At 55.3% G+C, this 13244-nt stretch overlaps 1 protein-coding gene across 2 annotated transcripts in view; it reads right to left on the bottom strand.

Annotated features, from left to right (window-relative positions):
• The window catches only part of LOC119976019 (pre-mRNA-splicing factor ATP-dependent RNA helicase DHX16-like), a 52275-nt gene extending 39921 nt beyond the window's left edge, over positions 1–12354 (bottom strand). Inside the window, exons 1-7 of one of the 2 annotated variants that reach the window (XM_038816088.1) lie at positions 12037–12354; positions 10767–10971; positions 10309–10520; positions 7965–8136; positions 7189–7245; positions 1015–1269; positions 357–578 (exon numbers count right to left, since the gene is read on the bottom strand). In XM_038816088.1, the coding sequence (XP_038672016.1) occupies positions 357–578; positions 1015–1269; positions 7189–7245; positions 7965–8136; positions 10309–10520; positions 10767–10964 (1116 nt within the window). In that variant the 5' untranslated portion in view covers positions 10965–10971; positions 12037–12354. The remainder of the gene's footprint in view (positions 1–356; positions 579–1014; positions 1270–7188; positions 7246–7964; positions 8137–10308; positions 10521–10766; positions 10972–12036) is intronic. The other variant, XM_038816087.1, reaches the window with a different exon arrangement.
• Between the last annotated feature and the right edge of the window lie 890 nt (positions 12355–13244).

Here is a 13244-nt window from a genome sequence, read left to right as displayed (position 1 = left end):
AATTTATACCCCACCCCCTGTTGTCATGATGGGATCTAAAGTAATTCCTCCAGGCTACTCGTATGAGCCTCTGGATCACTAATCCAACGACATGACTCCTGTGGCAACTCACCAAGGATTCTTTCGACACCACCTTCAAAACCCGTGACTTCTACCACCGGTAAGCACAAGGGGAGCAGATGCACCACCTGACGGACCCCCCCTTCCCCACCCACCCAAACCTGAGCTCACCACCACCTTCTCAACGACAGTCAGGGATGTAGGCCTGGCCAGCGATACCCACATCCCACAAAATAATTCTTTGAAATACGATCGTGCACTCTATCCAGTTGGGGGCCCCAGCATTGCTGCCCTACCTTGGTCACAGTCCCTTGCATGGTCACAGTGGTCACAAAGTCAATCATTTCATCCTCCTCCAGCACAAACTCGTACTCCTTCTGCTTGTTACGCTCCCTGGCGTCTCGGGCCCCGAACTTCAGCAGTGCTGCGTCCATGTGCTCCTCCTCCCAGCGTTTCTGCTCATCCCGTGGGGCATGTTTGTCGTCCGCCTTGGGCTCCTCGTAGCGATCCGGAACTTTCTTTTAAAAGTAAAAACAGAGACACCATTAAACAAATGAAGCCGCGATACGGGACAGAGGGTCAGAGTCAGAAAGAGGCAACAAAAGAAGAAAAAACTATCGGCCGTCAAAAACAACGCAAAGGACGCAACTGATTTACAAACTACCATCAGTCAAAGTTCAGAGAGAAGAGGCTGCAGGACAGCTTGAAAAAGCACGCAGCAAACGTACAGTGGGAAGGCTAAAATTCAGGTTTTGCCCCAAGACTTACATACATAATCCAAGCCAACAACCCTGCCACGCTCATGGAATCGTTGTGGCACTTTACTCACTCCCCAGGGAGGTGGAACCGTTCACACTCCCTTAGCAACGATACAAAAAGCACTGGCCAGAACACCTCATCGCACAAGTGCCTTGGCCGTGTCGGCCCTCCTACACTCTGCTGGGCTACACCTACCTTGTGGCGGGACTCCTCGGGCATGTAGTAGCGGTTGTTCTGTTCCTGCTTCTCCTGATCCCCGGCTACCTTGTACTCCCTGGCCAGGTCACGAACTTTCTTTTTGTAGTCCAGTTGCTGCTTCTCCCGGGCGCTGAGGTCAGTCGAGGAGAACAAGTACTCGTCGTCCAGGATTTCCGCCTCCAGGTCCTCCAATTTTTCTTGTTCTCGCTTGCCCAAGTAATCCCAGCGGGACTTTTTGCGCAACTCCGGGATCTAGGAGGAAGGGCATTAGAAATATTGATCAGTTACTTGCCACCCTGAACAGCAGAGCTTTACAGACATTCCAGCACCACGCACACATACAGATGCGCTGAGACAGAGGCACAGGCAGAGAGACAGGCAGGCAAGAGACAGGCAGGCAAGGGTCAGGCAGGCAAGAGTCAGGCAGGCAAGAGTCAGGCAGGCAAGAGTCAGGCAGGCAAGAGTCAGGCAGGCAAGAGTCAGGCAGGCAAGAGTCAGGCAGGCAAGAGTCAGGCAGGCAAGAGTCAGGCAGGCAAGAGTCAGGCAGGCAAGAGTCAGGCAGGCAAGAGTCAGGCAGACAAGAGTCAGGCAGACAAGAGTCAGGCAGACAAGAGTCAGGCAGACAAGAGTCAGGCAGACAAGAGTCAGGCAGACAAGAGTCAGGCAGACAGAGTCAGGCAGACAAGAGTCAGGCAGGGGCGCAGACAGAGTCAGGTAGGGGCGCAGACAGAGTCAGGCAGGGGCGCAGACAGAGACACACAGGCCGCAGACAGAGACACACAGGCCGCAGACAGAGACACACAGGCCGCAGACAGAGACACACAGGCCGCAGACAGAGACACACAGGCCGCAGACAGAGACACACAGGCCGCAGACAGAGACACACAGGCCGCAGACAGAGACACACAGGCCGCAGACAGAGACACACAGGCCGCAGACAGAGACACACAGGCCGCAGACAGAGACACACAGGCCGCAGACAGAGACACACAGGCCGCAGACAGAGACACACAGGCCGCAGACAGAGACACACAGGCCGCAGACAGAGACACACAGGCCGCAGACAGAGACACACAGGCCGCAGACAGAGACACACAGGCCGCAGACAGAGAGACACAGGCCGCAGACAGAGAGACACAGGCCGCAGACAGAGAGACACAGGCCGCAGACAGAGACACACAGGCCGCAGACAGAGACAAACAGGCCGCAGACAGAGACACACAGACGCGCAGAGACACAGGGGTGCAGACAGACACACACATACACACAGACGCACGCACGCAGACACAGGCAGACACGCACACATCCAGACATACGCAAACGTCCAGACACACACGCAAACGTCCAGACACACACGCATACGTCCAGACACACACGCATACGTCCAGACACACGCACACATACGTCCAGACACACGCACACATACGTCCAGACACACGCACACACACATGTGTCCAGACACACGCACACACACATACGTCCAGACACACGCACACACATACGTCCAGACACACGCACACACACATACGTCCAGACACACGCACACACACACGTCCAGACACACATACGTCCAGACACACGCACATACGTCCAGACACACGCACACACATATGTCCAGACACACGCACACACACATACGTCCAGACACACGCACACACACATACGTCCAGACACACACACACATACGTCCAGACACACGCACACACACATACGTCCAGACACACGCACACGCACATACGTCCAGACACACGCACACGCACATACGTCCAGACACACGCACACACACATACGCCCAGACACACCCACGCACATACATCCAGACACACACGCACATACGTCCAGACACACGCACATACGTCCAGACACACGCACATACGTCCAGACACACGCACGCACACATACGCCCAGACACACGCGCACACACATACGCCCAGACACACGCGCGCACACACACATACGTCCAGACACACGCACATACGTCCAGACACACGCACGCGCACATACGCCCAGACACACACACACGCACATACGTCCAGACACACGCACACGTCCAGACACGCGCACACGTCCAGACACGCGCACACGTCCAGACACGCGCACACGTCCAGACACGCGCACATGTCCAGACACGCGCACACGTCCAGACACGCGCACACGTCCAGACACGCGCACACACGTCCAGACACGCGCACACACGTCCAGACACGCGCACACACGTCCAGACACGCGCACACACGTCCAGACACGCGCACACACGTCCAGACACGCGCACACACGTCCAGACACGCGCACACACGTCCAGACACGCGCACACACGTCCAGAACCGCGCACACACGTCCAGACACGCGCACACACGTCCAGACACGCGCACACACGTCCAGACACGCTCACACACGTCCAGACACGCGCACACACGTCCAGACACACACACGTCCAGAAACACACACACACGTCCAGACACACACACACACGTCCAGACACACACACACGTCCAGACACACACACACGTCCAGACACACACACACACACACACGTCCAGACACACACACACACACACGTCCAGACACACACACACACACACACGTCCAGACACACGCACACGTCCAGATACGCACACGTCCAAATACACACACACACACGTCCAGACACACGCACACGTCCAGACACGCGCACACACGTCCAGACACACGCACACGTCCAGACACGCACACGTCCAAATACACACACACGTCCAGACACGCGCACACGTCCAGACACGCGCACACACGTCCAGACACGCGCACACACGTCCAGACACGCGCACACACGTCCAGACACGCGCACACACGTCCAGACACGCGCACACACATCCAGACACGCGCACACACATCCAGACACGCGCACACACGTCCAGACACGCGCACACACGTCCAGACACACGCACAATTCCAGACACACGCACACGTCCAGATACGCACACGTCCAGACACGCACACGTCCAGACACGCACACGTCCAAATACACACACACACACGTCCAGACACACACACACGTCCAGACACACACACACACGTCCAGACACACACACACACGTCCAGACACACACACACACGTCCAGACACACACACACACGTCCAGACACACACACACACGTCCAGACACACACACACACGTCCAGACACACACACACACACGTCCAGACACACGCACAATTCCAGACACACGCACACGTCCAGATACGCACACGTCCAGACCTGCACACGTCCAGACACGCACACGTCCAAATACACACACACACACGTCCAGACACACACACACGTCCAGACACGCACACACACGTCCAGACACGCACACACACGTCCAGACACGCACACACACGTCCAGACACGCACACACACGTCCAGACACGCACACACACGTCCAGACACGCACACACACGTCCAGACACGCACACACACGTCCAGACACGCACACACACGTCCAGACACGCACACACACGTCCAGACACGCACACACACGTCCAGACACGCACACACACGTCCAGACACGCACACACACACACACGTCCAGACACACACACACTCACACGTCCAGACACACACACACGTCCAGACACACACACACACGTCGACACCCAGACACACACACGTCCAGACACGCGCACACACGTCCAGACACACGCACACACGTCCAGACACACGCACACACGTCCAGACACACGCACACACGTCCAGACACACGCACACACGTGTCCAGACACACGCACACACGTGTCCAGACACACGCACACACGCGTCCAGACACACGCACACACGCGTCCAGACACACGTCCAGACACACGCACACTCGTCCAGACACACGCACACACGCGTCCAGACAAACGCACACACGCGTCCAGACACACGCACACGCGTCCAGACACACGCACACACGCGTCCAGACACACGCACACACGCGTCCAGACACACGTCCAGACACACGCACAAACGTCCAGACACACGCACACACGTCCAGACACACGCACACACGTCCAGACACACGCACACACGCGTCCAGACACACGCACACATGCGTCCAGACACACGCACACACGCGTCCAGACACACGCACACACGCGTCCAGACACACGCACACACGCGTCCAGACACACGCACACACGCGTCCAGACACACGCACACACGCGTCCAGACACACGCACACACGCGTCCAGACACACGCACACACGCGTCCAGACACACGCACACACGCGTCTAGACACACGCACACACACGTCCAGACACGGACACACACGTCCAGACACGCACACACGTCCAGACACGCACACACGTCCAGACACGCACACACACACGTCCAGACACACGTCCAGACACGCACACACACGTCCAGACACACACACACACGTCCAGACACACACACACACACACGTCCAGACACACACACACACACACGTCCAGACACACACACACGTCCAGACACACACACACACACACGTCCAGACACACACACACACACATCCAGACACACACACACTCACACGTCCAGACACACACACGTCCAGACACACACACACGTCGACACCCAGACACACACACGTCCAGACACGCGCACACACGTCCAGACACACGCACACATGTCCAGACACACGCACACACGTCCAGACACACACACGCACACACGTCCAGACACACACACACACACACGTCCAGACACACACACACACGCGTCCAGACACACACACACACACGCGTCCAGACACACACACACACACACGTCCAGACACACACACACACACACGTCCAGACACACACACACGTCCAGACACACACACACGTCCAGACACACACACACGTCCAGACACACACACACGTCCAGACACACACACACACACGTCCAGACACACACACACTCACACGTCCAGACACACACACGTCCAGACACACACACACGTCGACACCCAGACACACACACGTCCAGACACGCGCACACACGTCCAGACACACGCACACACGTCCAGACACACGCACACACGCGTCCAGACACACGCACACACGCGTCCAGACACACGCACACACGCGTCCAGACACACGCACACACGCGTCCAGACACACGCACACACGCGTCCAGACACACGCACACACGCGTCCAGACACACGCACACACGCGTCCAGACACACGCACACACGCGTCCAGACACACGCACACGCACGTCCACGCGCAGACAGACACACACGCAGACAGACACACACGCAGACAGACACACACGCAGACAGACACACACGCAGACAGACACACACGCAGACAGACACACACGCAGACAGACACACACGCAGACAGACACACACGCAGACAGACACACACGCAGGACAGGTACAGCACGGGGTTAGATACAGAGTAAAGCTCCCTCTACACTGTCCCCATCAAACACTCCCAGGACAGGTACAGCACGGGGTTAGATACAGAGTAAAGCTCCCTCTACACTGTCCCCATCAAACACTCCCAGGACAGGTACAGCACGGGGTTAGATACAGAGTAAAGCTCCCTTTACACTGTCCCCATCAAACACTCCGAGGACAGGTACAGCACGGGGTTAGATACAGAGTAAAGCTCCCTCTACACTGTCCCCATCAAACACTCCGAGGACAGGTACAGCACGGGGTTAGATACATGATGAACCCCTATTGCTTTCATGGTCTAACAATTTGCCTTGGGTCCAGTCACCCTATACAGCCCGAGTGGTGATTATCCCATTTCAGCCATCCTATGACCTCTCAATGTGACAGTGCTGTCGAATTGCTAGCAGCTCTGTGCGTCAGGCAGTGCTTCTCAATGTATATTTCGCATTGAATCTCTTGCAGACAGGAAAGGTCTCCCACTACAGCTTGTCTTTGGGAGATGAACCCAGGGTGCGGAGACGCATGGTTAGTGACTGACCCGTCAAACCAGCCCACCTGACTACTATAATAAACTGAACTCGGCCCACAGCCGAAGATCTACCTCCATACCGACAGGGGAAAGTTGGTGCATGAACTGCGCTGCACACCTGGAAGACAGCGGGAGTGAACGTCACTGCTTCCTTCCTGATGCATTTACACAATCGGAGCGCGGAGCAAGTGTAACCTTGCAATGAACCATGCGGAGAGTCGATGCTCTCCAATTCCCTGACTGAGAGCCAACTGCACTGCTCATCGTACCATCGCCCTCCGATCCTCCTCTCCCATCTTCAGCCGTTTCTGAGCTTCTTCGTAAGCCTGAGACAAAGGAAAGAAGAACAGAGACGGACGTCATTACCCATGAAACTCACGCTCTCCATATTCATGCGCTGACACCCCATTCCGAATTAAAATAATGGATACCTGGGAGTGAGTTACAGACTGGAATCTAATCGAGGGGTTCAGATGGTTTATATATAGAATAATGGATACCTGGGAGTGAGTTACAGACTGGAATCTAATCGAGGGGGGTTCAGATGGTTTATATATAGAATAATGGAGACCCGGGAGTGAGTTACAGACTGGAATCTAATCGAGGGGTTCAGATGGTTTATATATAGAATAATGGATACCTGGGAGTGAGTTACAGACTGGAATCTAATCGAGTTCAGTTGGTTTCTATACAAAATAATGTATATCCAGGATACTACAAATATGATATATAGGAACAGGCGCACAAAGTGGCGACGAGGGGCTTTTCACAGTAACTTCATATTAGTGACAATAAAAGATTATTTACATGTACATATAGTGGAATCTAATCGAGGCCAGTGGCGGGGCTAAGACAATGCGCAACAAAACAATTTAATTGTGCAGCATCTCCCATCCTCCCCCTCATCAGATTAATCCTCCAGTGCTGATCGATGGATGGGAGATAACAATCTGTCATGATCTACTTGAAGGTCTGAACAGGCTCGAGGGGCTGAATGGCCTACTCCTTTTCCTACATTTCAGAATTTCTCCGAATATGCTCTTACCTTCTTATCAGAGCGTTCCAGTATGTTCCGGGTTTTGTCCTTGTCGCGCTGTTTGATTCGTTCGGCGAAAGCATCTCGCTCCTCAAGATCTTTCAAGCGATCCTTCTCCTCTTTCTCCCATTCTTCTTCTTCTTCAGATCCTGACTGTTTCCGCGGTGACAAGGGTGTTTTCCTGATCATGAAGGGAAGGTGCAATCATTGGGAATGCTGGCACAGAAGCACAGATGCCAACATATCACGCTGCGCCTACCACCCACCCCCCAGTTCCAGACTGTTCCCTATGCCCATACACACTGTCGGACCGTCCGCTGCCCCTCAGTGTCAGACTGCGTCAGCGCCACATGGCGGCAGTAGGTGCCATTGCCTACCCGCCGTGTCAGACTGCCGCCCCACAGTGACAGACTGTCATCCGCCCCCCCCCCCACCACACAGGCACAGTGTCAGACTGCGTCAGTGACACTCAGTGCCAGTCAGTGCCCCGTTTCCAACACGGCGTGTCAGGCCGTTTCCCCCCCCCCCCCGCGCACACAGTGTCAGACCCTCCTCCTCCTCTCCCCCCCCCGCGCACACGGTGTCAGACACTCCTCCTCCTCTCCCCCCGCGCACACAGTGTCAGACACTCCTCCTCCTCTCCCCCCCGCGCACACAGTGTCAGACACTCCTCCTCCTCTCCCCCCCCACACAGTGTCAGACCGTTTCCCCCCACACAGTGTCAGACCGTTTCCCCCGCAGTGTCAGACCCTCCCCCCCCCGCGCACACAGTGTCAGAGATTCTCCCCCCCACGCGCAGTATCAGATCCTCCCCCCCCGCGCACAGTCAGACCCTCCCCACTCCCACACACACAGATTCTCCCCCCCACACACAGTGTCAGACGCTCCCCCCACCCGCACACAGTGTCAGACCCTGCCCCCCCCACCCCCACGGGATCAGACCCCCCCCCCCCCACAGTGTCAGACCCTCCCCCCCGCACACAGTGTCAGACCCTCCCCCTCCCGCACACAGTGTCAGACCCTCCCCCGCCGCACACACACACACACACACACACACACACACACACACACACACACACCAACAGATTTTTTTATTAAATTCATTAATGGATGTGGCGGTACGGTGGCGCGGTGATTAGTACTGTTTCCTCACGGAGCTGAGGACCCAGATTCGATCCAGGCCCCGGGTCCCTGTCCGTGTGGAGTTTGCACATTCTCCCCCTGTCAGCATGGGTTTCACCCCCACAACCCAAAGATGTGCAGGGTAGGTCGATTGGCCACGTTAAATTGCCCATTAATTGGGAAAGAAAAATAATTCTGGGATGTGGGTGTCGCTGGCTAGGCCAGCAATTTATTGTCCATCCCTAGTGATCCTTGAGAAGTGGTGGCGAGCTATCTTCTTGAACCGCTGCAGTTCATGTGGTGCAGGTAAATCCACTGTGCAATCAGGGAGTTCTACAATTTTTACCCAGTGACAGTGAAGGCACCGTTCCATCTCAAGTCAGAATGGCTAGTTCAATTGTGCCTACTGACCTTGTCCTTCTAGATGGTAGTGGTCATGGATTTGGAGGGTGCAGCTTATGTGGCCTGTAGTACATCGTGCAGATGGTGTACACTGGGGCAGTACGGCAGCACAGTGGTTAGCACTGTTGCTTCACAGCTCCAGGGCTTGGGTCACTGTCTGTGCGGAATCTGCACGTTCTCCCCGTGTCTGCGTAGGTTTCCTCCGGGTGCTCCGGTTTCCTCCCACAGTCCAAAGATGTGGTTAGGGTCCAAAGATGTGCAGGTTCGGTGGATTGGCCATGCTAAATTGTCCTTAAGTGTCCAAAAAGGTTAGGTGGGGTTACTGGGAATAGGATGGAGGTGTGGGCTAGGGTGCTCTTTCCAAGGGCCGATGCAGACTCAATGGGCTGAATGGCCTCCTTCTGCACTGTACATTCTATGACTATGCTGCTACTGTGCATCATAACTGTACCCTTGGCAGCACAGTGGCACAGTGGTTAGCATTGCTGCCTCACGGCACCGAGGCCCCAGGTTCGATCCCGGCCCTGGGTCACTCTCCGTGGGAGTTTGAACATTCTCCCTGCGTTTGCGTGGGTTTCGCCCCCGCAACCCAAAGATGTGCAGAGTAGGTGGATTGGCCACACTAAATTGCCCCTTAATTAGAAAAAATGAAATGGGTACTCTAATTCTTTTTTTAAGTCAGCCCCTCCCCCCACCCAACACACATGCACACAATCCCATTCCCCCACAGACACACATGAACACCATGTCAGACCACTGCCTCCCCATTCTGCAATAAAGACTTCATCCACACTCACGCACACACCCACTGCTCACTGCGGAAACATACGTTTTAGTGTCGGAGTCACTCTCTGATGATGCTGTCTGCTTTTTTCGGATGTGTTTCCGTTTCTTCTTGCCTTTGTGCTGGCTCTGCTGCTCCTCGGGCTCACTCTGGTCACTGTCCTCCAGCAAGGTGTAGGTCCGATTCTTCTGCTGCATGGCGAGGGCCTCTCGTTCAACAGCGCGCGATGCCTTCTCAACTGGCTGCTTCCTGGGAATCTTGCCAAGGAAAGACATGGGAAAGTCAAAAGTCCACACAAAGAGTCAACAATAAACCAATGGAACACAACCCAAGTTCTTCAACAGGTAATGCCCATGGATTCGGGGGAGTCACCCATGGAGCCCAGCCCAGGAGGAGGGCAGGGGAGGGCAACAGCCCAACACCTTGATACCCCGGCCATTGCCCAGCCTTGAATCCCCAATGAAAGATGTCACCAGGATTCCTTACGAACCCCCAACACCCACCTTCATCCAAAGCTCATTGGCAAACAGTCGGACCTCCTGTGTAATATCGATAGTTCCCGTCTCTTCCAGGCGTCGGACAAAGTCTGGCATGCTGGTACTGCGCTGGGCCGTGCCAATCAGGAACTGTGCCACATACTTGTCGCTCAGCCCCAGTAGCTGGTGAAGCTGGTCGTTCACCCACTTCTCCAACGAGCCCATGGCGACGCTGTAGAGAGAGTGCGCACACACAAAATCCGATCAGAAACTTGTAGAGTCATAGACTCTTATAGCACAGAGAGAGGCCCTTTGACCGATCATGTTTGCATCGGCCATCAAGCCACCTATCTATTCCAATCCAAATATCCAGCATTGGTCATTAGCCTTGCGTGCTGTGGTGTTTCAAATGCTCATTTAAATGCTTCTTAAATGTTGTGAGGGTTCCCACATCCACCGCCCTTTCAGGCAGAGTTCCAGTTCCCATCACCCTCTGGGTGAAAAGGTTTTCCCCAAATTCCCTCTAAACCTATTGTCCCTGACCTTAAATCTATGCCCCCTTTGTTATTGATCCATCTCCTCAGGGGAAAAGTTCCTTCCTATCTATTCCCCTCATATTAAATTATTTTGTAAACCTCCATCAGGTCCCACCTGCAGCCTTCTCTGCTCTAAGGAGAACAACACCAGCCTAACCAGCTTCTCTTCATAGCTGAAACACTCCAGCCCAGGTAACATCCTCGTGAATCTCCTCTGCACCCTCTCTACTGTGGTGACCAGAACTGCACACAGCACTCCAGCTACGGTCTAACCAACCTTTTATTCAGCTCCATCATAGAACCCATAGAATCCCTACAGTGCAGGAGGCCATTCGGCCCGTCGAGGCTGAATTGACCCTCCGAAAGGAACCCTACCCAGGCCCACTCCCCCTAATCCCACCTAACCTGCCCATCTTGGGAGACTGAGGGCCAATGGCCAATTTAACATGGCCAATCCACCAACCGGCACATGGGCAGCACAGTGGTTAGCACAACTGCCTCACAGTGTCAGGTACCCGGGTTCAATTCCGGCCTCGGGTGACTGTGCGGAGTCTGCACGTTCTCCCAGTCTCTGCGGGATTTCCCCCGACCAACCAAAGATGTGCAGGTTAGGTGGGGTTACAGGGTTGGGTCCTCTTTCAGAGGGTCGGTGCAGACTCGATGGGCCAAATGGCCTCCTTGTACACTGAAGGAATTCTATGATGATAACGCAGCAGCACTAACCATGATTAACTAATCATAAAGACAAGTATCCCATTCACCTCCTTAATCACCTTATCCAGGGCTCCAGCCAGTTGATGTGGACTAGTCAGCCGCTGGGGGAGGGGCCGAGGCAGTCTGTTCAGACACCCGGGTAACTCCGGGGATGTGGGCAGCCGGGAAGAGGGGTTGGTCAGCGGGGGACCCGCCGGGTGACCGACTCCAACCAACAGGCTCCACCGGGCCTGACTGGGCCGCACCGCGTTACCCCAACAACGACCCCTGACCCCGGAAATGCACCCCGAGCCGCCACCGCTGCTCCACTGTCCCGAATCGGTCAGGAGGCCGAGGGGAGTGCGGGCGACCTCGATCACAGCGCCACCTCCGACAGGGAGGAATGAGGGCAGACGCCCAACACAGCGCCACCTCCGACCGGGAGGAATGTACACAAACCACACCCACAACATCGCCTCCGCTCAGGTGAATGAGGGATGTGTCCGAACACAGCGCCCTCTGTGTTTGGGAGGAATATGCGGAAACGTCGCCCACAGCGCCGCCTCCGTCCGGGAGGAATAAGGGCAGACTCCGAAAATAGCGCCCTCTCCGTTGGGGAGGAATGCTAATCGGACTCCGGCTGCATCACCCTCCAGGTTGCAGAGGCATTTAGCCACACGAGTGCCTGGCAGTGACCATCTATCTCCAAAAAGGCACAAGAGAGATTATTCAGTCTCCCACCTGCTGGGGCACTGGCTGGCGGGTTCGAGCTGGGGAGAGGCAGTTCACCCGCTCCGCACATGGGAAAGGATTCAGCCATTCGCCCACCTTGTAGATGGCGCCAGAGCATGGTGACTCTCCACGAGCTCTCTCCCCCTCTCCCTTTTCTTTTATCTCCTATCAGCATTCTGACCTACAAAAACTATTTTCCTCTTCTTATGTATTTGCTTTGTTTGGCCCCTCGTTCCGCACTGTTGTGTAAGTACCATTTGTCAATGTTCCCTGTTGATTATTCTTGTGTCTACTATGTACGTTCCTCGGCCTCAGAAAAGTACTTTTCACTGTACTTTGGTACATGGGACAATAAATCAAATCAGATGCACCCTCTTTACCCTCCCCCACCCCACCCATCACCCCACTTCCAGCCTTGGCACAGCTACCGACACCTGATATGAGTCAAGTTGGGCACGATCCCCAAAAGGGCGAAAGTAGCATGTGCTTACCTCACGGTTGTGGAAACTGTGAAGCTCGCCAGGTGCACGCAACTCATAGATGG

Source organism: Scyliorhinus canicula, chromosome 13, assembly GCF_902713615.1.
Source record: "Scyliorhinus canicula chromosome 13, sScyCan1.1, whole genome shotgun sequence".
Taxonomy (NCBI): domain Eukaryota; kingdom Metazoa; phylum Chordata; class Chondrichthyes; order Carcharhiniformes; family Scyliorhinidae; genus Scyliorhinus; species Scyliorhinus canicula.
Note: the sequence above shows the minus strand (reverse complement) of the source record. Positions and strands in the feature narration are given on the sequence as shown.